Source organism: Archocentrus centrarchus, chromosome 22 (genome assembly GCF_007364275.1).
Source record: "Archocentrus centrarchus isolate MPI-CPG fArcCen1 chromosome 22, fArcCen1, whole genome shotgun sequence".
NCBI lineage: Eukaryota > Metazoa > Chordata > Actinopteri > Cichliformes > Cichlidae > Archocentrus > Archocentrus centrarchus.
Genome location: NC_044367.1, coordinates 18,356,980 through 18,381,761, shown reverse-complemented (window position 1 = coordinate 18,381,761; position 24,782 = coordinate 18,356,980). Strand labels below are relative to the sequence as shown.

Genomic DNA, 24,782 nt, shown 5'->3' with positions numbered 1-24,782 from the left:
ATTAAATTCAGCTGCACAAAGAATTTACTATTAGTTAAAATATTACATCTGAAATACTGAGTGAGGTTACTGCAAGACTATATTTCCCTTCAAGAAATTGTTTACTTCTTTTTGCAACACTTCTGGGCTGTACTCTCATTCTCTGTAGTTTTAGTTTAGTTGGTTTGATTAGGCCTAAAATAAAGAATTAATTCATTACAATATTGTTTTGTTTTTCCTTTAAAATATGATCAAATCTGCCCACACTAATGTAATGTAAAGGGTAAAGTCTGCAGCTCCATTGTGCCTCATGGTGGTCACATACATATAATACAGCATTGCGCACGCCTACAGCTGTTACAAAAGCACTCCACTTCCCAGGTGTCCATTCGTTGTTGTTGCCACCCATCTTTCAAAATAAAAGCGCCATTCGTCTCAAACCCTTGGCCTTTTTCATCTTTTTACTAGGTTGAAATTTAGTGAGATAGACTAGCCTACCCACCATGACCAGATGTAGCCATAGCTATTTCATACTTTACCATGTATAAAGTTATGTGGCTGACACAGATTCATTCAAAATATTTTTAAACAGCCATCACTTTCAAAATGTAGTTTTATTTTTGAAGATTTTCAGCGGAAGTGCTTAATTCCACGCGTTCTGGTGCCAAGCGCCAGCGACAAATTAAGAGTCAGACGGCGGAGTAGGTCTGAATCTTCCGCCCAGTGAGTAACTGAAGACACATCATCCTACAGCTGCAAGATGAGGCTGCTATCTCTCCTAGTTACTGTGTCATTAACGCTGGCAGTTGCTTATTACATTTACACCCCGCTGCCTGATGCCATCCAGCAGCCGTGGAAGTTGATGATGCTGGATGCCTATTTCAGGACAGCAATTCACGTGGTAAGAGAGTAGATGTTTTCATTGGGAAGAAAAGCTGATGCGGGGTAAGGTAGCAGAGTAATGAGTATGATCATAGTGCACAGAATCTTTACTTTTCTATGTGCAACGTTTTAGTTCAATGTATTAATATAGGTTGACTGCATGAACTGCATGTTTGAAAAGCTGTCATTGTTAAATGACACACCTCTTACATTAAAATCCTGCTCCAAACACTCTCTCACACACAGACTTGGACTTTGAACCTTGTGTTTAATTAAGAAAACCCAGATATAATATCTTTAACATACTAGAGATTGTTTGTTTTTTTGTTGTTTTGTTTTTTGTTTTTTTTTTGGTGTTGATGCTCAGTAAAATAGTTACTACACTATCACAGTGCAAAGTGATATGCTTCTGAAATAAATATGAACTGTCATGGATTTAAGGTGTGTGTAGTCCAATGCTTGGCTTTACTAGATGACCTGAGGTCTTTTCATGCATGTGTCGTAAAGTCTGATTTCACAGCAGAGTGAAATGCACCAAGTTTGTGAAAGAGCTTATTTAGTAATTCCACAGTGTGATTTCAAAAAGGCTGTTTGTCACAGGTCTACTGAGACTTTTATTCTGGCGCTGTGAGAGGACCACAAACTTTACACCCTCACCTTTGTTCTACATTTTGAAAGTGGCACCATAGATGACGAGAAACAATATCAGTTACTTATTACCACACAGGCTGAGACGACACATCAGAGCAAGATTTTTACTCATAATCTAGGCTGTGTTCTTTTGTAACATTTAAAACAGTCATGAGCATCTAGGTTAAGGACACCGTGTTGCAGAAGAAAAGCCAAAAACAATTCTAAACGTGACTGATCTTAAATTTAGCACTGCTTCCAATTTTCTACAGTAGATGGTATGCTCAAGCATGATTGATATTCTTAAATGGATTTAATACCCACTAGTCAAAAGTGTGTTAATGCATAACAGAAGCTGACTTTATTGTTCATTGGAGTGGAAAATTTAAGCTGGCCAGAAGCACAAAAACCGCTTATGATATCTCTACCAGAAACTGGGTCAAGAAATAAAAAGACGTATCTTAATTCAAGATACTCAATAAAACCCTGTGTTTGCGCACAGAAAGAAAGACTTCTTTAGTACATATTTCTCAATGTTTAATGGGTATTTTAAATGCAGTTCGGGTACTCTAATTAAGATTATCGAAACACATCCAGGGATGCTGCAGGGTAGATTTAGCACCACATTTTGGGCTTCTAGCTTAAGGAAACGATAACATTAATGTTACTTATGACACTTTATATCAGGGATCCTTAAGTCCAGGCCTCGAGGGCCGGTGTCCTGCAACTTTTAGATGTGTCTCTGCTTCAACACACCTGAGTCAAATATAGAAGTCATTAGCAGGACTCTGGAGAACTTGACTGCATACTGAGGAGGTAATTCAGCCATTTGATTCAGGTTTGTTGGATCAGGGACACATCTAAAACCTGCAGGACACCGGCCCTCGAGGCCTGGATGTGAGGACCCCTGCTTTATATCATTCAGAATGTCGCAGTATAACTGGCTGTTCCTCAGCCCTCAATGTGCCAAGCACATGTGTCTTCAGCACTGTTGTTGAGACACTGAGTAAGGGAGAGGGCAGACTAACAGAGACGCATCAGTAATGCTCAGTGTAGGAGGATAAAGGTGACTCAAAACTGTGTCTCAAAATTCTGCCAAGAGATGACTATATTTTGTCTTTTGCCAAATTATTTTCTCCTATCTGCTTTTTCCACTTTCCACTTTCTTTCAATCTATGTCTTAAATTCTTGATGTGTGTCGTGAAACGAACAAGAAATAATCAAGGAGCTTGAGCTGGAGTTTTGCTCTGTCTTCAGGCCACTTTGAAGCAGTGGCTGGGATTTGGCCATTACATTACATCTATCAGGCAGTCCACACATGGCTTTGAGGGGATAATGAAGGGGCTGATTTCTGAGTCCAGTCCAGGGCCCGTCCCAGGTGTGAAGGTCAGTGACATCACTTTCGCTGGCATCCCAGTGCGAGTTTATGAGCCCCCAGCTGGAGGGGAGGGTCATCTGAGGAGAGGGTTGGTGTATTTCCACGGAGGAGGCTGGGCCCTCGGCACCACCAGTGAGTGCAAGTACTTTGGTTCTCTTTTTTGCATTAACAAAGCATTTATATCTTACCTTATTAATATTTATCTTGTTTTCTCTGTCTAGGAGTTTATGTGGTGTTTTAATGGTGTTGTTGTTTTTGCCTTACAGTAAAGTTTAAGTTTATTACTCAGAAATAGCTTTTTTTCCACCCTCCTCTACTGTCACTCTTTCACTTCCTCAGAGAAGGGAACATATGATACTATCAACCGAATGGTTTCAGATGAGCTCAACACCGTTGTGGTCTCTGTTGAGTAAGTGTGTCTCCTCTTGCAAAATTGTTGTCTTGATTTGCAACATCAGTAGAATGTCCCTTTAATTGTAGAAGGAACGCTTGCAATCGTATGCTCTGTTTTCTAAACCTCCAGTAAATTACATTTGAGCCCTCTGTGTGTGTAGGTATCGTCTGTATCCAGAGGTGCACTTTCCAGTGCCGTATTTAGACTGCCTTGCTGCTGCCAAACACTTCTTGTCTCCAGAAGTTCTTGCCAAGTATGCAATTGACCCTGAGCGTGTGGCTGTGGCTGGTGACAGCTCCGGAGGAAACCTGGCTGCTGCAGTTGCTCAGGAGGTAAACACAGAAGCTATTTTCTGCATACTTGTGACAATGTAAATATCAAGCTAAAATCCTAAATGTTCCAATTGATAAAACACCTGCCACGACTTTGCTTGTACAATGCATTCTGGGTCGTGACATACAGTGCTGTGAAAAAATATTTGCACCCTTCCTGAATTCTTTGGGAGTTTTTTGTTTGTTTTTTTTTGCATATTTGTCCGCCCGCTTCGAATGTTATCAGTCCATTAAATGCACGTTATCAAGAGTTAGGAGGGGCCGTCTCCACCTCCTAGCTGGTCAAAAAGGTTATCATCGTTCTAATTGAGGAACACTGTTCCGGTGTAACTTGGACTGGACTGAGTGTCTGGAGTGGATCTGGATTCATCATAGTCCCACCCAGCAGCCAGCTATCATTCTAATTCAGCCGATTCGAATGTTATCAGTCCTTAAATGCACTTTATTAACAGTTATCAGTCCCATAAGTGTAGTTTAGACTGGCCCTCCTGCACCTGCTAGCTGTCTCAGTGAGCCGTTATCACTAATTACAGCGGAATCCAGATCCACTCCAGACATCCACTCCAGTTCATGTCACACCAGAACAGTGATCCTCGATTAGAACTATAATAACAACCTTTTTGCCAGCTAGGAGGTGGACACGGCCCCTCCTGGCCCTTAACTATGGGTCTGATAATCGTTGATAACGTGCTTTTAATGGACTGTTAACATTCGAATCGGCTGATTTGTCACACTTACATGTTTCTGATTATCAAATAAATTTTAATATTAGAAAAAAATAACAAAAATAAATAGAAAATGCAGTCTTTAAATAATGATTTCATTTATTCAGGGAAGAAAGTATCCAAACCTGCCTGATCTTATGTGAAAAAGTACTTGCTTCCTAAAACTATCATCAACATCATCGAGATTTTTTTGGGGCAAATGTGAGATGAGGTGCATTTAGTTGACTAAAGCAGCTCAAAAATATTGCTGGTTAGAAATGACGACTAAAACCAAATGCCACGGTGACAATTTTCTCCCATAAGGAGTCAAAATTCTCCCACGCAGTTTAGAGTTTAAAGACATCATGTTTAACTTGCTGATATCAGTGTTACTAAGTTATACATGTCTTTATAGTTAGGGTGTGTGTTTGCTTTTCCAGGTTTCTGTAGATGACAGCATGAGTGTGAAATTCAGTGTCCAGGCTTTGATCTACCCAGTGCTCCAGGCTCTAGACTTCAACACACCCTCCTACGTGGAGAACCAATACATGCCCATGCTCTCCCGGTCCTTCATGATCCAGTTCTGGGTACAGTATCTCAACGCTGACCTCTCCCTGGTGCCTCAGTTCGCAGTGAACAACCACAGCACCTTGCAACACTCTGCAATAACCCCAGAGCTGAGGTCGAGACTTGACTGGAACGTCCTACTTCCTCAGAAGTACAAGAAGAACCACAAGCCTCTCATTGTGGAAAAAGGATCTCACGGGGTTCTGAAGAAGGTACCAGGCCTGCTGGATGTGCGGGCAGCACCGCTGCTGGCCGGACCAGAAGTGCTGGCAAAATGCCCTCGTGCATACATTCTAACATGTGAGTATGACGTGCTGAGGGATGATGGGCTGATGTATGCCCGCCGCTTACAGGACGCAGGGGTCACTGTTACCATCGCCCACTACGAGGATGGCTTCCACGGATGTTTCAGTTTAATATCCTGGCCACTTGAATTTGATGTTGGGAAGAGGGCACTCAGGGGTTACCTCAGCTGGCTGCAGAACAACCTGTAGGAGTGTGTATGTGTGTTTTTGCAAGTGAGTGATGGGTGGCAGACCTTTTCTTTGTGAATCGCAGACTTGCTGAAGGGCTTGTATATGCACTCTTTGTTTAAAAAATAGAACATCTGACCTCAGGGACCTCGTGTACCTGCACGCACTCATTACATGTGAAGTTTTTACGATATTTACAAGCGGTCTAATCTGCTGGCAACATCAGCATAGCTAACACTGTGAGCAACTAATAAAGATACGTTTGAAATTCTTAAATATGCTCTGACAGCCATAAGGTTTCCACTAATGGATTAATTCATCAGCTGCTTCCAGCATGAGGCATCGTGCTTGCACTCGTTTGCAGCCACATAACAAACACATGAGTAATAAATGTCACAAGAGCTTTATAATTTATGCTCGTCTTTTGAAACAAAAGCAGAGCATTTCAAAATCATAGCATTTCAACGCATTCAATTAAAGAATGAAGTTGGGAAATATTATCTGATTGCATCTGTGTTAGCGGGCATCTCGTAAGCATTTTAGCATGCTTGCGTTGAGTTTAGCGCAAAGCACAGCTGTATCTACGTAGCATTGCTAAAAAAAAAAGAATACTGATGACATAAAATATCACACGGACAATGTTTTGAAATTATATTCTTTGAAAAAAATACCTTCCTTTTAAAAAATGAGGTATTCACTCCCTTTCTTGAGTTCAACATGCACTGCAAGAAGGCAATGTCTAACATATTATTCTGGCTCTTGACAATCACTAACAAAATGCACCTCCTTTGATTACTGTTTGTTTTTACAATCACGTGTCTATATTTTGCTATGATTTTGTTATATATAGATGACTGAAAATGAATGAATTATAGATGTTTTATTGGCCTTTCAGCAGCAGCTACACAAAGCAGCTGCATGCATGCCAAGCATAGAGGCATCCTGATGATTCAGATGAGATGATTGTATATAAAATGCATTTAGGCTTCAAACTGTCATTTTACTTTTAAATCCAATTTTCAACTCTTTTAAATATTCATTTTGTGGCAAACAAATGTCCTCAGTCTCTCTGTAGTACGCAGTGATGAAAAGTGTCAATAAAAACATCATACTTATGAAGCTCAGCTTGTTTATTTATTAGCCAAAAGACAAATTCACAGCTACAGTAATACATCATGAGCCTGTGATGTTAAATATTTTCAGTATGATTTTGGTGCATTTTTCTTCAGTGTGCCTCATTATTCACATTCAGGTTTTCCTGGATGCATTTTGATGTTCAGCTTGACTATTGCACAAGTCTTCTCTGTGGTCTTCCTCTTTTCCTCCTGCCTGGCAGCTCCATGGTCAACATTCTTTGCCCAGTATATCCACTATCCTGCCTCTGCACGTGTCCATCTCAGACTTACCTGAGCTATTAATTTCTAATCCCGTCTATCCTCGTCACTCCCAGTGGAAAAATCTTAACATATTCAAGTCTGCCACCTCCAGTTCTGCCTCTTGTCTTGACCTGCATGTTTGATTTTGCAAAGATTTGATGCTGGATGCCCCCCTGACACAACCCTCCTCATTTATCCAGGCTTGGGACTGGCACTAAGACTACAATGGCCTGTGGCTTCCCATGGCTGAGTTGCAACAACTACCACTTATTTTCATAATTTTCTTAACTAGAGTCTCAAGACAAAAAGAGTGAATTTCTGGCTCACCATACTAATAATACATGGCAGCACTAATGATCAATGCAATTGTGCCCTCTGTTGGACTGCAAGATTATCTTTTGCACTTCTGCAGTAACACCTGTTTAAATGATGTTACTTATTTGTTTGGTCTGTGGAAAAACTGAAAAAGGAAAATGACAATGCTGCATAAACTTTGACCATAAATAGGGTCAAAAGTGGGATTTTGTGGGTTAAAATTCTCTGCACTATACTTTAAAGCCCTTGACTGGAACACACTGGTTAATACTGAAATCAAAAACATCTGGCTGAGGGAGACACAGTGCCATAAAACTGACAGTGACACAGAATAAACTACAAACCCTGAATCTGTACTCAGTTATGAGAACAATGGGAAACCGGAGAGTACAGGGAGCACTGCCACTTCTCCAAAAATTAAAACAGTTTTCCTCTGAAGCAAAGCTCCAATACCCAGAAGACTTATACATATAAAAGACACTCCATCCGCTCTCCTCTGCGCTCTGCTCCTCTTGTCCCTCCCCTGAGGCTTCTCCCTGCGTTCCTCTTATTGAAGTCATGGAATCTCCCTAAATTCCCATCTGAGGACTACAGCAGCTCATAAAACAAAGACAAGTGCTAAAATTTGTGAGAACAATGCATACAGACCCCAATGGTTTAGGTGGTGTCTGTAGAAAGGTGTTTTCCTGACAGGAACCTACTGCATGTGAATGGAAGCACAAAGAAACAGGCGTTACACAAAGATTAACATGTAATTCACTAATCCTTCATCACTATGATTTTCATTTTAATGTAAGGGTTGTCAAATGGATTTCAAATTTGGGTATTAATAAAGGAATTAATAAAGGAGCAAGTGTCAGCTAAACAGCTGATTAAAAAGTAGAAAAATAGCTGAGGTGTAACATTGCATTTAAATATCTTAGTAAGTATAATTGTATATAAATATACTTATAGTTACCTTCCACCACTGGTATGACATGGTCATCAGAGTTGCAAAGTAACTAGATAATTGATTGACAAGTATTTCCATGGCCAGGTGAGGCCTGTTCCTTGGTATTCCATGAAAAAGAAAAAAAACTTAAAAATATAAAGAAGAAAAAAAAAAAATATATATATATATATATATATATATATATATAGACACCTTCATGAATGGAAATCCAAAGGATTTACAACTAGGTGCAACCTCTGCTGGTTACACTCAAGTGCTTCAGTCACATATTGCTTGCTTGATTTAAAATTCACTGTGGTGAAATTAAAACATTACGTGCCATTGTCCTGTACCAACTGTAGCTGCATCTTTAACAGACAGATATAGGATCGATCCCCTTTTCACCTTCCTGCCTGCAAGGAAGAAAACAGGCATATTTCACAGACCTATTCCTTTAGGCTTTGAAACGCTAGAGGATTAAAGCTAACCACAGCCTGCTGCATGAGAAAATACTGCAAGCAGGTCAAAGGTCACCAAATGACTAAACCTGAGGAGAAGAAATAATAAGATCTGTGGAAAGAAGATGATGAAAATGCATGTTTAAATGCGTGTTTGCTGTTGAAGGGTTGAGAGGCATGTCTCTCAGGGTGTCATCTGGCTTGCCTGAGGCCAAAAAGTCTTCAGATATCACTCACCTTCTCCATTCCTTCTCTCTGACAAGCCTGGGAATTAACTCGCAAGAGGGAATACAAGAATATTCACTTTTCCTTCCGCATTTTGAGATTTTAATCTCTACTGTTATCCTCATTTGGACTTCTGAGTACATTTTTAAATGCCTCTGGTGGTGCCCACCTCTGTAAGCGAGCTGGGCAATGTTCGGTCACCGTGCAAGCGTGTGACGATTGAAGTTGCATGCGTGCGGGTTTGAATGTGCTTTACATGCCTTTTCTCAACGTTTGATTGCTGGGAGGGTCATTCACGTCCTGGAGCTGTGAACTCCTCTAGCCCCACTTTCACTTCCTCACACTGACAATGGAGCAAGGGTTAGAGGTGACGGAATGAAAGCATGGGAACTACTCAAGGTTAAATTCTGCAGATTAAATCACTCCCGTGCGACAAATTCTATGTGGGTATGTAGAAAAAGAAACGGCACTAATCAGATAGCAGTCTCTCAGATCACCGCACAATAGCAGGAAGGAGATTACTTTGAGATGCTGATGATCTACTACCTGCACTGCACTTCTATCCAAAACGTCCTTGCAGCGTTAGCCTGATGCTGCATTCACGTACTTCTATTACCTGTGAAACATACAAGTGCTTTTATTCATATGTAACATACAAGTATTAACAATAATCTCCTCATTTCCTTCATAAAGCAACATCCAAGCAATGACAAAAGGACAAATTCACACTGGGGTACCGTAACTGACCTCAGTTGAAGCTCTGCAGGTGTTTATGATTTTGACTCAACTTATGTCAATTATAAAAATATTTTTAAAAAGAAAGAAAAAACAAAATTACTTCACTGACTTTTTCCAGGGCCTTTATGTTGTCCTCGGCTAATTTCATCATCTCATGGCGCCTTCAGCAGCTCCACATTTAGAAACTTAAGCTGTAAAAACGCTCTGACGAGCTGCTTGCTGGACACAATAAGTAGATGAGCTGAATTATGAACTATGGGTGATGTTGGGGCACTGTGATTAAATGTCTTGAAGCTATTTTGAGCCACACAAAAAAGATGTTTTTAGGCATTATTTTAAAATAACTCAAGACTTCATATAGGTTTTTTTTTAGGCATTTAAGCATATATACGTTTCTGTCTTTGATTGTGGTCGTCTTTATTCTATCATAATACTACAGTATATGATTTTATTAGGAGCATAAAAGTAAAAATTAGAAGTGAATTTAAAAAAAGACTAGTTTGTAAGTTCCTATTGGAAATCACAACTAAGTTTCCACATTTCCCACACTGATTGAAGGCGTCCTAGAGTTGTATGTGTAGCAGCTCCCTGCCCTTTTCTATCTAATAACAGTGACATCTTGAGGCTGTTGTATTCCTCCATACCTCCTTTCTGCTCCACCTACTGACGGCTGCACGGTTGTCCTCCCTCTCTCCCTCTCTCTTCTCACAGAAGAAATGCAACAGAGCTTGATCTGACTCGTCCTGCCAGTCTGAAGTGCTTTCTTGATCCTTTGGTCTTAGCTGTTGATGAATTCACTCGTTGTGATTTGGCCATGTCTATTTCTGTCCAGAGTCTGGGACTCATCATACTCGCAGCAGTCCTCCTCCAGACCATCGCGGTCGCCGTCAGTTTTATATACTTCAACAAAGTCCTGAACACGGTAAGATATTTTGTCTTGCGCTGAATGCATGAGTAAGGTAGGGTGTTCTGACATATGTCGGTGACAGGTTAAATTTACTAAGATCTTTACTGGGGCTTACAGTTCATACCTGTGGCACAAGATAAGAATGATTTAGGACAGAGGATATTAAAATATGAACTCCGAATGACCTGTGTACCACGGATAGTCAAATACACCATAAAACTGCCTTATCATTTCATTTTAACGCAGAAATACAAGAAATAAATGCGCCAGGAATTTCTAATTTTTAAGATAATTTGACGTTTTTTATGGCTACTCCTAAAAGTCCCATAATAATCCCTTCGGGACTTTCTGCATCCAGCGCTGGACAATGAGAGAGGAGAAAGTTGGGGCGAGTAGATAACAAGAAAACAATTGGAGGAAATGGGTTGTTACACCGTAAAGCAACACATTTCAGAGTCGGACAGACATTGTGACGAGCTGAAAACGCCTCTAAAATATCTTAATCACAGGAATCACAACCCGCCTCATCCCGGGCACACCTGTGGCAAGAAAGGCAGTCTGCTGAAAATTATTATTATTATTACTTTCAGTATAATGATGTTTCCAGCATACTGTCAAACACACGCACACAAACTGTCTTACGATATTTACAACACATCTATTGTATTTTACAGCTGGAGAAAAAAAAAGTCCTTATAAGCACTTTTGGTCATTTCGTGGATCTGTCTCCAGAACAGGCATTTTGGCGTAAATGTGTGGAAAGGTCTGTTAATAATGGTTATGCCATAGACATTTACATTGCAGGAAGATATAACCTAGTTCCTCCAGTATTATATATACAGACAAAACAGGTCAGTTGGCAGGGAAGAATATTTTTCACATTTGGTTAAATTAGTTTCACATTGTTTTGCTTCTTGTTTGGACAGATGCAGGACAGTTTTTCCAGGAGCAGCATGTCCTGTCTTGTAAACGCAAATCTGAACTTCCAGGATGCAGCAGCCGAGGACAAAAAAAGTGACCCCTGCTGGCAGGTCACGCAACAGCTCCACTACTACATAAAGAAGGTTTTTAGTGATCTTTGTTCAGCTGAAATTGGCTAGGGCCGTTTAGTTCTGTTTTATAATCGCATCTGAAAGACTCTCTTCCAAAAGTGAACTCTCACTGTTCACTTTTGGAAGCAGACTTGTACCCTTTAATGCCATGTAACTTCATTACATGGACTTAAGGGGACACTACTGATTGGATTTGGGATTTTTTTCTGCTTCACTATAGCACTGAATAACCCATAAAAAGGTATTCTGCTATCACAACTGGGCTGAAGTTGAGTGGGAGCTGAGGGGTTCATGGGGGTGAATTCCTGACTGATTCTGACTGAGTTAGTTCAGTGATTTTCTATTTGATTTTGTACTTGGTTTGTATTGACAAGTGATAACCTATTTCACTTTCTCCCATCCCTGTTTCTTTCTGGGATTTTTGCCAGAAGATTGCTGAAAGATTCCAGAAAGTGATACCCACTCCTGTGAGAAGTAAGAACAACGACACCATTCAGTGTCAATTACAATAATGAATTCATGTATGACTTTTTCCACTGAAAAATGCCCTGTGTGTGTTTTGTATCCTGTTTTGTTTTTCACAGACAATCTGACGGGAGCACTGCCTTTCCGGGGGCCTGGTATCAGAGGGGCCCCGCTTCCAAAAGTTGCTGCCCACGTGACCGGTGTCGTCTCATCAGCAGAGCCTCCAAAATCAGAGAGTGAGGATCATTTTATCAGTTACATTTGGTCCTGGACTGCATAATAGACACCTGGAACAGGATTTGTGATTTTCCATAGCACATGTTCACAGTGCTCTACCTTTTCGGGGCCAGAGGTTAGGAATTTTGCTTCCAGGCTTCCGAGGCTCCTTTCAGATTTTGTTACCTCTTCATACCTACAAGTCTGTCAGGACTTGCATGCCATATACTTGTCTTTTTGATGAGTCATTAGTCTTTGTCTGGGAAATGAAAGGAAAGGAGCTCATATATTGCCTAGATTGATACTTTAATTCTAATTATTTGGCAATAGAGTGCACTGAACAACATCCCCGTAGTTAATATGTGGGTAGGAGGAGGAAATAGGTTAGCGGCATGCATTGCTTTATCTTAATATAGTAATAGCCAATGTCAAATATGTTCAAATTCTACACATAAACCTCTCGTCCTGATGCGGTGCCAATGCTTGGCCCATGCAGGGCTTAGGTGACTGTCAAAAGTAGCATTTAATAGTGATTTAGTAATTCTAGATTAGACACCATGTTGATAGAAAACACAATTCTTCCACATGATGTAGCGCCAACACATGGTTGAAAATTATCTTAATCTATTAGAGAAGCAGTTGTTGGACAGCTGCTGGTCTGCAGGAACATCTGTAAACATGACGCAACCACTGAACATGCTATGAACATTTGTTTCCATTTTGGTTACCAAAAGTTTAGTAAAACTCTATCTTGAAGCTTTAATTGTTCTTGTATTTCAGTGACCGCTCCATGCATATATAGTATGTGTTAGTTTCTGTATGCTTGTCTGCTACTGCAGGTTTTCGAAGCAGCAAGGGGTACCTTGGAGAGCGTATCAGAGCGTGGGAGGGCCAGAGAGGCCTGTCCTTCTTGCAGAACATGGAGCTGAGGGAAGGAGAGCTGCTGGTGCCCAGAGCAGGCCTCTACTACATCTACGCCCAGACCTACTTCAAACTCCCCTCCACAGGGGAGATGGAAGGGGAAGCAAAAGAGGAGGAAGGAGCTCAGCTTGTCCAGTACATCTACAAGAAGGTCAAAGCATTTTTTACCCATTAAAGGATAGTTAATGGAGATACTCGGTTATAGTAAGCATGTAGATTTTATTCAGTTAAAAATCCTTATAGATCAATGAAATGTGTTGATATATAATGTAATACTTTATTCATGTTTGTGTTTTTTTGGTGTGGCCCACAGATGAGTTCCTACACAGCACCCATCCTGCTGATGAAATCGTTCAGAAGTGTCTGCTGGCCTCGGGGTCAGGAGCCCGGCCTCTTCTCTCTGCATCAGGCTGGCACTGCCTTTCTGCAGCCTGCGGATCGCCTCTTCATTACTGTTAGCAACGCTAGCGCCATAGAGATGGACGGCAGAGCAAACTACTTTGGGGCCTTCCTTGTGAGCTAAAAAAGGCGTCCAGGACTGAAATTTTAAAAAAGGCACGAGCAAAGGTGAACCCAAATGTTGCTTGATAACATGATCGGCAGTCTGATGGAACAGGACTGGAAGAGAAGACTGTTAGGACTGCAAAAGGACTTCTTCGGAGCCATGGGTTATGTAGGATTATGATCAAACTGAGCTGCAGTGGGATATTCCCAAGTGGTCCAAAATAAATCCATCAGTGGCCTAATAACTGTTCAACCTTACACAGGATATGAATTCTGTTTTCAAGGCTGGCAAACTGCATGCAAGCCTATCGTGTGGCAGCAAACATGCATTAGGAGAAAGGTGGATTTGGAGCCATACAATAGACACAGATTAAATGATGTCATGCGTGAATGCTTACTATTGAAGCAATTCGTTTTTGCCTGCAGGTGAAACTGTTGCCGGCTGAGTTATCAGTCCCTGGATATGGCAGTGGTGTTGGACACATGACAGGTCTTTTATCAACAATACTGACAAGATTTTACACGTTGAATATTATGAATGAAGCTTCTTTCTCGTTTACAGTAATGTCATCATTGTGCAATATCTTAAATAAATATGGTATGAAAAAGATTTTGAAGTTCCCAAGGCCTTAACAAAAGAACTAATGCATCTCAAAACATTAATATCGCATGAAAAAGTTCTTTTTTTACTTCAAAAAAAAGGTCAGCTTTCATGTATTCTATATTCATTGCACGAGGTGAAATATGAAAAGCCCTTTTTATATTTTAATTATGATTTTGGCTTATAGCTCACAGAAATGTACTGTCTAAAATCATTAGAATATTTAAAATTTTGAATTTTATTAAATTACTATATAAACAGCGCAAGTACCCTGCATCTCTTTTTCTAGTTCAGCATACCAAGTTGTAATTATGGGGAAAACTGCTGACCTGACAGTTGCGCAGATGGCAATCATTGTTACCCTCCACAAGGATGCAAGGTTAAGGTTGGTTGGAGGGGAAAAGTGCAGTAGGAAAAAGGTGTTATCAGCAACAGGGATGACAGCAGGCTTGAGAAGATTAAGAAAAGTTGATTCAAGAACTTCATAGAGCTTCACAAGGAGTGGACTTAGTTTGAGCCAGACACAGGTGGCTTCAAAAAAGAAAATACAACTTTCTCATTCCTAATATCAAGCCACACTTGAATGAGAGGATGTCATAAGCATCTTACCTGGGCTAAGCTAAAAATAACTGGAATGTTTCTCAGTGGTCCAAAGTTTTCAGGTGAAAGTAAATTTGCATTTCATTTGGAAATCAAGATCCTAAAGTCTGGAGAGGCACAGAATCCAACATGTTTGAAGTCCAGAGTAAAATTGATTTAGTCTCTGATGATTTGGGGTGTCATGTCATCTGCTGACATTGGTGCTGGGGGGTCCACTGTGTTTTATCAATGTCCAAAGTCAACACAGTTTCTACCAGGAGATTTCGAGGCACTTCGTGCATCCATCTGCTTGACAAGCTTTATGGAGATGCAGGACTCATTTCTCAGGTGCATGTTAGTACTGCGACTGATTGTCCTGACCCAAACCCCACAGGGAATCTATGGGGTATTATCAGAGGATAAGAGACACCTCACCTAAAGAATAGAGACGAGCTGAAGGCTCCTGCTATCAAAGCAACCCGGGCTTCAGGAGCACCAAAAATGAATCCCTTCATGCCACACCACACTGATGCAATAACTTGCAGTAATGGAACCCCCAATATTAAAACAAGCCTTGAAGTGACCGTTTGTTGTGATTTGGCGCTATATAAATAAAACTGAATATAGAATATATTAAAGTTTATCTTTTTGAATTACAATTTAAAAAAATGAACAATTTAAAATTCTAATAATTTGAGATGCACCAATATATATTGCATTTAAAGTGTTTTCCAATATATTTACACTTCTAATTGTAAATGGAGACAAATCCTGATCCCCCACATCCTCTATCACTACGGGTATCCCTAAAACTGCTGAATGGCTTGCCATGAAAATTTCGTAGAGACATTTATGATTAATTTAATGAATTCAATTTTAAGACAAAACTGAAAAAGTAAAAAACTATTGTTTAATTCATGTTGTAGTACATGTTTCCATAATATGGCAGTGAATGTTTCAGCAATAATAATCACTCCCCAAACAAGAGTTTTTACATTAAAAAAAAAAATACAAAAAAAACCAAACTAAACAGGGTTCAAGTAATGCCCAAAAGAAATACATTTTGAAACACACACACAGAGGAAGATAGCTCATATTGTAATCCACCTTCTACCTTCTTGTTAATAAAGAACCAAGGAGTTTGGTTGGTCTTCAGTCTCTTTTTGGTCACTGGACTGGACTAACAAACATATCGTAGTTACAGCCTAGACAGTAAACACAAATGTGGACAACACGGCATCTTGATTATGGGAGGGCTTTGTTGTGATTTAACCAAAAGGAAAGACAGTGGTACCAAATCTCAAACACTTGTATCAAAAATAGTCTCTGAGTTGGTCTCCGATCAGTCTGGACACTACAAGCGTGGGAGGGGGAAATGCACACACAGAGCATATTTTGTCTTGTAAATGACGACCTATGGCTTCAATTTTATCTATACACACAGAGTCATATACAATCCTATAATCAAAGTATAACAGTGTAACTGTTTTTGAAGACAGTCAGTTGAAGTCTAAAATGGCAATACTGTAAACAACTGTGTGTGCGCACACTGGAGCTGGGAGGCCCCGTGTTGGTGCTCCTATTGCTATGCTAAGTATGGTTTTAGTTGTAATTTGGCCAATCATTCAGACTAAGTGCTCACAACCCACCAAATGCCTCCCCACTGACATTACAGTAAATCTCACCAGGCACATACACACATACACACGCACTCACTCACAAACTGTGGAACCAGCCAAGTGCCTTGACATTATCTCGCTGCCTGTACAACGCCTGCATTAGTCAAGTTCATTAAGACAAATTTGTTAACATCTGACAGTACTTGGATTGAGTGAATTAATGAGCTAGAAAAGGCATACAGTCTTGTGTGAGACATACAATCTACACAGATAAGTCACAAGAGTCCTTCACAATTATGGTGTGAACACACAGAGTGTTAAAGATTAGTAAGGGCTGTCCTGATACCAATGATGCATTTCTAAAGCTTAAGGACTAATACTCAAACATGGAAAATGCTGTAACCTTGATACGATGATGATGTAGTTATTGTCATTATGCACCAAATGTCCGGAAAAAAAAAATTCACAGATACTTGAATACTTGTGAGTGAACACACAAACAAAAACCTTGGATAAGTTTCTATTGCCTCTTAGAGTATGTCTGTGGTCTATGAACAAAAAGAAAGCACCTGTGATGTACAGAACAGCCTTGGAACCGAGTTTAAGTGTTAACTAGAGACAGGCAACAATACACACTGGCACACAGGCACAATACAGGAGGCTTTGGCACACCCATGCTAGTCGTACTACTCAGCATTTTCTGACACAGAAGGAAAGCAGATTACAGGACAGGACAGGACAGACCCATAGCTGCCTTAAGATTGCCTCCCCTCAAGGGGTAGGTACAGGTTGTCTGACAGACACAATGATCAGCTGTCACATTCTATCAACACCATGCTGTCTATTTTTGGAGTCCCAGCCTCTCATCCAATCAGCAGCTCGAGGCTGTCCTCATAGTTGGGCTCTTGTGGGGGGCTGGGGGACAGGAAAGCAGTCGACACGGGGGTCCCTGTTGCGGTGGCAACATTGAGGAGGGTGTTCGCGCGGATGCTGGTGGTTGCTGGATTGCGGAGCGCGGCGGCTGCTGTGATGCTGGTGAGGTTGATACCGAGCGTAAGCCGTGTCTGTTCTAAGGCCTTCTCTGGCACTGCAAAGGCCTCGAGCTTCTTCTCACCATTGGCCATGTAGGAATTCTGGCAACCTCGACAGATGCAATCCAAGCATGCCTGAGAAAGAATAAAGCAAACAGACAATATTACTGTATCTGCACAGGACCAGTGCAGCATAAAAACTGCAAAGCTTTTGGTTTCTGATCTCGCCGCAAACAAATCTAAAAATCTCCAATTCAAATAAAGGAAATTTTTGTTCACACACCTACTAATGCCACTGCTTGTCTTAAGAGGTAAATATTAAACCAGTGAAACCAATGCACAATTAAAACACTAGGCCCATAAAGGCATTCTTATTATCCCACCATTTGTTTTCTTTGGGTTCAAATTAAATAAATAAATACAATACCAAAGCATAATTGACATGTTAACACCAACACATCATAAAATTGCTGCATGAACAATCTACACAAATTAACATAATAACAGCATTACAATTTAAATGTATAATGTGCTGATTGAATAGATCAGTGATCTCACCTTGCGGTTTGAATAACAGGGACAACGCTGTCCCCTGCAGGTCAACACAGATGGATTCTGAGTGGCTCTTCCACATTTACAGCCCTTCTTCTCCACTGGCTTCTTATATGGAGGCCTTGCAGGTGCTTGGGGCACCAGGCAGCCTGACATCAGCCGCTGGTCTTTGCTTCTGTCCTTTGTCTTGGAAGCTCCAACAGAGCGAGCCTTAACATGTGGCTTCTTAGGGCTTGGCTCCAGGTGTTTCCTGGCACCTTTATTGTGGTTCGGTGCAGGTCGACTGGGCTTTGGAGGTGCCCCATTGGGAAGCGATGAGTATGTGTGCGCTGGTACAGTTAGGGAAGGTGTGGGTGGCTGTGTGTGCAGTGTGTGAGAGGGATTAGGAGTGTGTGAATTTGAGGAAGAGCCCTGCAGGATAGAGGCAATAGGGAGAGGTTTCACTTTTTCCCTGTCACTCTCTGAATGAGATCGTTTACGGTTAAGGCGGACTGGCGGGGGCTTGGAAGCTGAATGAGGGTCAAAGGAAGATGTGTGTGTATGAGCACCATGGCTTGCCACTGTGTTAGTCCTGCCTGTTTGAATCTGTGTGTAGTTGTGAGCTGCATCCAACTGTATGTACATTTGAGTGTGTGCTCTGTCCGTAGCTGTGTGTGTGTGAGTATGCGTCCTATCTGGCTGCGTATGAAGAGAGTCTCGACCAGGTTGAAGGGGATCCAATGTCTGTAACACCTCCTCCACACTGAGAAGCAACACCTCCCCCTCCTCTAGCTCCCTGCTACTTGACTCCCCATCCCTGAGTGAGCACACAGTGCCTGGTGTTGGGGCTAAACGTCCAGTGGTCAGACTCAGTTCCAGTCCACCACAACCAGAATTGGATAGAGACAGGCCTGCCTGTGGCTGCTCCTCTACAAGCTCGCATACCTCCAACTCAGGAGAAGAGGGATCTAGGTCCTCCAACACTTCTCCGTTGCATTCCTGTGGTCCATTGGAACAGGGAGGATCAGAGGAGGAGCTCTGAGGTACAGCTGAGAGCTCTGCAGGAGCAGGTGGTGCCTCTGTGGGGGTTAGGGACTCAGGAGCAGAGGGATTCACATCTTCGTGCGCTAGGCTTGTGTCCTCCATCTCATCTTTGTGTGACACTATCACCTCCTCTAGCAAGGCCATAACCTCTGGAGACCCTCCTACATGGTTGCTGACACACGACAGCAACGGTGAATGAATTAAATAGAAGCAGAGCTTCCTGTAGCACTGCACTAGTAAAGAGAGCTGTTTGTTCTCCTGGAAGGAAGAGTGGTCCTTACAGCGGCTGCATGATGGCCTTATCTGCATTTTCTGGCCTTTACAGCCTAAGCAGACATAATGCTGACACTCTGGATGTGTTTGAGAAATTGGATCCTGGAGCAGTTTACCTGAGAGAAAGTGAAGATGATAAGTGAATCCACTTGTCCACTTTTAACAAAGGCGCAGTTACTATGACACAGTACTGATACTCAGTTCCACCTCACACAATCATAGAAACAGCTGTATTCCACAGTGAGCTACAACAAACATTTCAATTTTACAAATATATCTATAATTTATCATTTAAAATCATAAATATATCTGGATTACAAATTCACTTAGCAAGCAAAAAGTTTGATTCCAGCTGGAAACACAAATCCCTCTGGGGCTGTGTCAGGAAGGGCATCCAGCACTGCCAAATCAAACATGCAGAGCTACCTGCTGAGGCAACCCCTTGTGACAAGGGAGCAGCCAAAAGTAGCTTTTTATTTAAAAGAGTATAATAATATGATATTACAAAAATTTGACTGTTTATCAGAAATCCAAAATAATCAGAATAAAGTGACACAAGTCATCAGTGTGAAGAATCTGGAACAAGTGCTTCAATGATTAAGTTGACATCAAAATATCTGCTAAACAGTTTTGTGGATGAACTTTTAACAATTCATCAGGCATATATGCCAAATCTACTTATTAACTGCTGCCTTTTCAGTAGAGCTAGAAAACCAATTCATGCGATCTCAGTATCATTGTGTTATTTAGCCAGAACTGGAAGTGTTTAGTACCAAACTTCTTTGGTTAATAAGCAAATAAGGACCGCTGGCTTAAACAAATGTATATATCTTTACTGCTTACATAACCAAACATGCAATTCTGACGGAATATTTCAAAGCAGAAATAAGCACTGCTAAACCACCGTCAAATAACAGGCACAGGTCAAAAATGTTGTCGTGTAAAGCTCTGTCAATATTGTTTGTCTCCTCAATGCAAGCTGTGCCAGCTCTGATATTCCACTAGCTAAGCCGGGCTGGTAAATAAAGCATGAATAAGAAACACATGGCTCTGCAGCAGGCACAACAACGGAGCAGTCATCTGTCTTGTCAAGAGGACGGATGACTGGGGCTCCAGCCTCGGTTGCCAAGGAGACTACGGTGGCGAGCACGACAAATCGTGTCAACTACTGCAAGCACACGCACGCCCACGGACACTTCAGTCAATATTAATGGTAATTGGATTTTTTTAATACAATTCAGCCAGTTTAATGGTTCAAAACTGAATATGTTGCAAATAACACAAACGCTACCCTGTAAGTGTGCTATGTGTTGGTATAATATTCTCAAAACACTGACTTACCACAGACAAGACATGCGAGGGACTTTCGGAAGAAGGGCAGTAGTTTGTACATCTCTGCGAAGGTATGAGGCTGCCGTGGGTCGCACTGCAGCACGGCCCGGCTGGCGGACACGTATAGAGCGGTTGCATTAACGGGGTTCATGGCGATGTGCTCCGCAGCCTCAGGGAAACACGGTGCAGGGGAGGAAAAAAAAATCCAGCGGCTCGCAGCGACGTAAAGACAGCCCAGCCTCAGGGTGATGGAGGCGATATAAACTGACCTAGCGACGCAACAATCAGTCACTCCAGTGTGCCAATACAGATATTAATCATAAATCAATAATATATACAATGTGAAACAACGACCATGGTGAGGCGGTTATCGCTAAACGCGCACAACGTTAGCTAACTTGGCAGGTGGCTACCTAAGGTTAGCATCACCGGTTCGTAGTCACTCCATTTAATCACAACTCTTTCATATCACAGTTACAGTTCCTTTTAATTCGGGCCAATTAGAATTTTAATTACACTCATCCCCAACAAAGTCTAGGGGCAAAAGCTGACTCGGATGAGCAAATCACCCATAATTAAAAGGTTAGCATGATGTGGCTAACGTTAGCTTACTGCATCAGACAGACGTTTTGCACAAGAGATCATCGATGGTAGCCATAGAGCCAGTCTACTCTGCAACGCAGTCTTCTCGTCGAATTTACCTGAACAACCCGCTCACGAGATCATTCGCCGGGTCAGAAATCCGTTCACAGATCCCCGGCGCGCACTTGATGTAAACAAAGCTAACCAGCTAGCATTAGCATGGCTAACGATCTAGCTAGCGAAGATTCAACCGTATCACTAACCCCCTCGGGTCGCTTTATACCTCGCACGTAGGAGGAAAATGCGAGCTGCTAAGAAACATTCTGCAATGCTGGAAAGTTTCGCTGTAATGCTCGGCGAGCGGTGACTGAAACATAGCTAACTTGCCGTTTTGCAAATGCATCAATCATTCGATTTTCCACTTTTTCCTCGCATCAACCTCTTTCGACAGGCATGATCATCACGCGAGACTTCCACTAGTTACCGTGGTTACCGCACTGTATCAATGGGTCACATTATAGCGCCTTTCCAGTGTCCTACCTTGCTTTATTTTTCCACACCATTATGATCATAATTGGTCATAAACTTCGCAGCAACTTGCCATTTAAAATTAAGTCATATGTATAATAGGAGGGTGGAAATGCATACTTGAGCATGGAGCTATTTTTTGCATGGCATTTTACATTTTATGAATTTTCCCAGTTCTCGCCTCAATTTTGTCATATATGTATAGAATAAATTCGTAAATAAGTGCTGACTCATAGGCATTCGTGTTTAAGAATAATTCTACAATTGTAGGACAAATTAGGCTTAAAATTTTTTTTAAAAATTGACCCTTATTTTTAGAATTTGCTACTTGGCACAACTCTGTTGCCAATACTCAAGAACCTGAAAAAGTAGAGTTTAAAGATATTTTAAGATAAATAACCATTAAGTTAAGGATATTCACCTTCATAGTGAATACTCATTCAGTTTAAGATAAGACTTAATTTATATTAATTCAAACAACTTTCTAAATCTACCTTGCCGAACTTTTAGTCACACATTTTTTTTGTTAGTAATTTCAATATTTATTTTCAAATCTTTGCTCAATTACATTATTCATATAATAATCCCAACTATTACAAAGGCAATAGAGTAAAGCCTTGTGAGGTAATGAAAACATTTATGCTTATTTTATTAAAATGATATGGTAACGAGGTTTATATCATAGTAACAGATTTGTACAAGTTAAACTGGCTGAATGGATATATTACTTTTATTTGTAGGTTATGACATAAATGTGACAAATAAATACTCAGAACCACAGACATGTTTAAGAAAAAAAATGTTTTTAACATATTTCTGTAATGTTTGGTTTCTATGAATGGCAACAGGATTCCAAATCAGTGTATTAGTGTTTTCTCAGAAAAAGAGGCAAGCAGTGGAATGTACTGGACTGTGAAAGTCAAGAACAAATGTAGTTCTGTAGGTAAAAATAGGAAACTTTGAAATGAATTTGTCTTCTTTTGATAATATGGGTAACAGGGTTGCATTGTTTAGAGTAACACACTCAATCTAATCAGAAAAGACTGGAAAAATACAAAATATGTCAAAGAGGGCTGATCTTTGGTCTACCCATGGTGTTAGTACACAAATAATCATGTCACTTCTTTGTCACGTCATCTCACTGTTTTGTCTCTTTCATTTCCAGGCTCAGTAGGTTACGGTAAGAGGGTTGCACATATGTTGAGGAACACAAGTTGCAGTGAATAATTACTGTTTAACTACCTTAAAGTATGTTAATGTTTTTAAAAAAAAGGGTTTAAAATGATGAGAGACGTGTATCAACAATATCAAAACACAAACAGGTGGATTTATAACTTATTTTAACTGCTATATTTGACATGTAATTTGCTTATCAAGAAGTTGGAACAAGAAAAAAATGCCATTGCGGTGGTTTTAAGAGCTATTTTGTATTTTAGATAATATTTTGAAACCACTTTTTCAACAACTAAATATACATTTTTTTTTCTTGGGACTGCTGAAATGTATGTTTCAGTATTTCGCGCATGGATTATTTTCAAATTCATGAGAAATTGTCCTGCAATTGTAGAATGGCCCTTAAAAGTGTAAAAATGTGCACCATAATTTTATACCTCAACTTTCCCCCGTTCCATTCCGTTTCTCTTTAATGCACAGTGTGTATTTAAAGTAGCAAGGCAGCGCCAAAGCTGACAGGAAGGTCTACTTTACCATGTAAACTCAGATCTTAACGTCCCTGTGACTTGACGTTCAAGATCGGCAGAGGTCCCGCCCACCCGCTGTTGCGAGGAGTTCCTGTTTTTTGATTGGCTGTGCGAGCTCGCCCCCCTTTTGCTATTGGTCCAAATTTCATCATTTGATCCCCGGTCCCGCTGTTGTCCTAGAACTTGCAACATAATGATAATGATCAACTACATTATTTTCCCAGGTTGAGCAAAGTGTATGAAAAACGAAAAAGAGGAATCGGTGTTTCTGAAGCCTTTAAAAGATCACAGTTGGAGTAGATGAAGTGGAAAAATGTGCACATAAATTGGGATTTAAACTATCTGCGGTAAATAATAAAATAAACAAAAACAAAACGTCAAGTAATCTGTTTCTCAAGGCAGCAGATGATCACACAATTTCCCCTAAACTTTTATGGACAGCATTTTGAGAAAGTAAGAACAGCTATATTTCATGTGACTTGGTGAGAGGAAAATCTCACATGGGATTTTAACAGATGAGCAAAGGTCAAAAATATACATTATTCATAAGATACCCGTGGAAATGGGGAGAAAATGCTTTTAAGAATCATCCATCAGTTTTCTCCTGCTCATCCAGTTCAGGGTTGCAATTGATCACAAGTGATTTTTACACGTCTGCCTTTGACTGGGAGCAGCAGTGACTACAGAGCACCGAAGTTCAACAGTTTCATGGCCTCCGAGAAGAAGCTGTTCGTCAGTCTGGTGGGTCTGCTCTTGATGCTCTGCAGCTTCCTGCTCGAGTGGAGTCTTTCAAGATACAGGCAGCCCTTTTCCTGCATCTGCTGGTGTAGATGTCTGTGGTGGTGGTGGAGGAGAGCCTGTTGCCAACAATCCTCTGTGCAGCTTTCACCACCCTCAGCAGAGCCCTCTTCTTTGCTGTTCCACAGAGTGCTGCAGGAGCGCAGGACACACTCCATCACACATCTATAGGATAAGGACAGTTCACTAGACAGAAAACATTCACACTCACATTCACACCTACAGCAAATTCAGAATCACCAGTTAACCTAACATGCATAGTTTTGGACTGCAGGAGGACTCCGGCCTAGCCACACAAGCACTGAGAACATGCAAACTCCACACAGAAAAGTGCCTTTAAGAATCATTTAAATGAAATGATGGGATTGGCTTAAATTCCAGGTGCAATTATGACATGTCCTGGGAGTTTTTAAAAAGTTGGGAACATCTTGAGACAAACTTCATGTGTTTTGAGTGGGCTGGTGTTGTAAAGGCAGAAAGCAAGGATTATGCCACTTGCAAGTAGCTCTATAGTTTCGGTCCTCCCTGATTCTGGTGTATAGTCCAGAACTATTTTGACTAGCATTCTGCAAGCTCATACTGACAGATGGCTCTGAAGAATTAAGTAAATATATAAGAAAGTGTAGCAGATCACTTGTCATTATGCACAATATCTGCTGGCAATATTATTGAAGAAATTTTTAAAAAGTAAGCATAAGATCGGGCAGATGATCACTT

At 40.9% G+C, this 24,782-nt stretch overlaps 3 protein-coding genes across 5 annotated transcripts; 2 read left to right on the top strand and 1 right to left on the bottom strand.

Moving 5' to 3' along the window:
- Positions 1-663: 663 nt before the first annotated feature.
- On the top strand, positions 664-6,429 carry nceh1a (neutral cholesterol ester hydrolase 1a). Of its 2 annotated transcripts, none has more exons than XM_030718971.1 (5): positions 664-880; positions 2,749-3,001; positions 3,209-3,278; positions 3,424-3,595; positions 4,740-6,429. In XM_030718971.1, the coding sequence occupies exons 1-5, from the start codon at positions 740-742 to the stop codon at positions 5,358-5,360; spliced, it is 1,257 nt and encodes a 418-aa protein (XP_030574831.1). In that variant the 5' UTR covers positions 664-739; the 3' UTR covers positions 5,361-6,429. The 2 variants fall into 2 exon arrangements, with proteins under 2 accessions (XP_030574831.1, XP_030574832.1); XM_030718972.1 differs by having other exon boundaries at positions 755-880; positions 2,706-3,001.
- A 3,611-nt stretch (positions 6,430-10,040) lies between these two features.
- Positions 10,041-14,196, top strand: LOC115772824 (tumor necrosis factor ligand superfamily member 10). 2 transcript variants are annotated; one of them, XM_030719226.1, is made up of 6 exons: positions 10,041-10,304; positions 11,216-11,353; positions 11,773-11,815; positions 11,926-12,042; positions 12,862-13,094; positions 13,257-14,196. In XM_030719226.1, the coding sequence occupies exons 1-6, from the start codon at positions 10,197-10,199 to the stop codon at positions 13,464-13,466; spliced, it is 849 nt and encodes a 282-aa protein (XP_030575086.1). In that variant the 5' UTR covers positions 10,041-10,196; the 3' UTR covers positions 13,467-14,196. The 2 variants fall into 2 exon arrangements, with proteins under 2 accessions (XP_030575086.1, XP_030575085.1); XM_030719225.1 differs by having other exon boundaries at positions 11,770-11,815.
- A 1,356-nt stretch (positions 14,197-15,552) lies between these two features.
- Positions 15,553-21,502, bottom strand: msl2a (MSL complex subunit 2a). Its single transcript, XM_030719624.1, has 3 exons — positions 20,467-21,502; positions 17,836-19,241; positions 15,553-17,412 (listed from the first exon to the last, which is right to left on the bottom strand). The coding sequence occupies exons 1-3, from the start codon at positions 20,606-20,608 to the stop codon at positions 17,110-17,112; spliced, it is 1,851 nt and encodes a 616-aa protein (XP_030575484.1). The 5' UTR covers positions 20,609-21,502; the 3' UTR covers positions 15,553-17,109.
- Positions 21,503-24,782: the final 3,280 nt, after the last annotated feature.

What these genes read in the sequence shown, in the direction of transcription:
- msl2a (XM_030719624.1), bottom strand. Translation starts at nt 20,608, where the DNA reads ATGAACCCCGTTAATGCAACCGCTCTATACGTGTCCGCCAGCCGGGCC. An exon ending in CCTCGCATGTCTTGTCTGTG is followed by an intron (nt 19,242 to 20,466) that starts GTAAGTCAGTGT and finishes ACTTTCTCTCAG; the next exon opens with GTAAACTGCTCCAGGATCCA. An exon ending in CCTGTTATTCAAACCGCAAG is followed by an intron (nt 17,413 to 17,835) that starts GTGAGATCACTG and finishes ATTCTTTCTCAG; the next exon opens with GCATGCTTGGATTGCATCTG.
- nceh1a (XM_030718971.1), top strand. Translation starts at nt 740, where the DNA reads ATGAGGCTGCTATCTCTCCTAGTTACTGTGTCATTAACGCTGGCAGTT. An exon ending in TCAGGACAGCAATTCACGTG is followed by an intron (nt 881 to 2,748) that starts GTAAGAGAGTAG and finishes CTCTGTCTTCAG; the next exon opens with GCCACTTTGAAGCAGTGGCT. An exon ending in ACCGTTGTGGTCTCTGTTGA is followed by an intron (nt 3,279 to 3,423) that starts GTAAGTGTGTCT and finishes CTGTGTGTGTAG; the next exon opens with GTATCGTCTGTATCCAGAGG.
- LOC115772824 (XM_030719225.1), top strand. Translation starts at nt 10,197, where the DNA reads ATGTCTATTTCTGTCCAGAGTCTGGGACTCATCATACTCGCAGCAGTC. An exon ending in GATACCCACTCCTGTGAGAA is followed by an intron (nt 11,816 to 11,925) that starts GTAAGAACAACG and finishes TGTTTTTCACAG; the next exon opens with ACAATCTGACGGGAGCACTG. An exon ending in TCCAGTACATCTACAAGAAG is followed by an intron (nt 13,095 to 13,256) that starts GTCAAAGCATTT and finishes TGTGGCCCACAG; the next exon opens with ATGAGTTCCTACACAGCACC.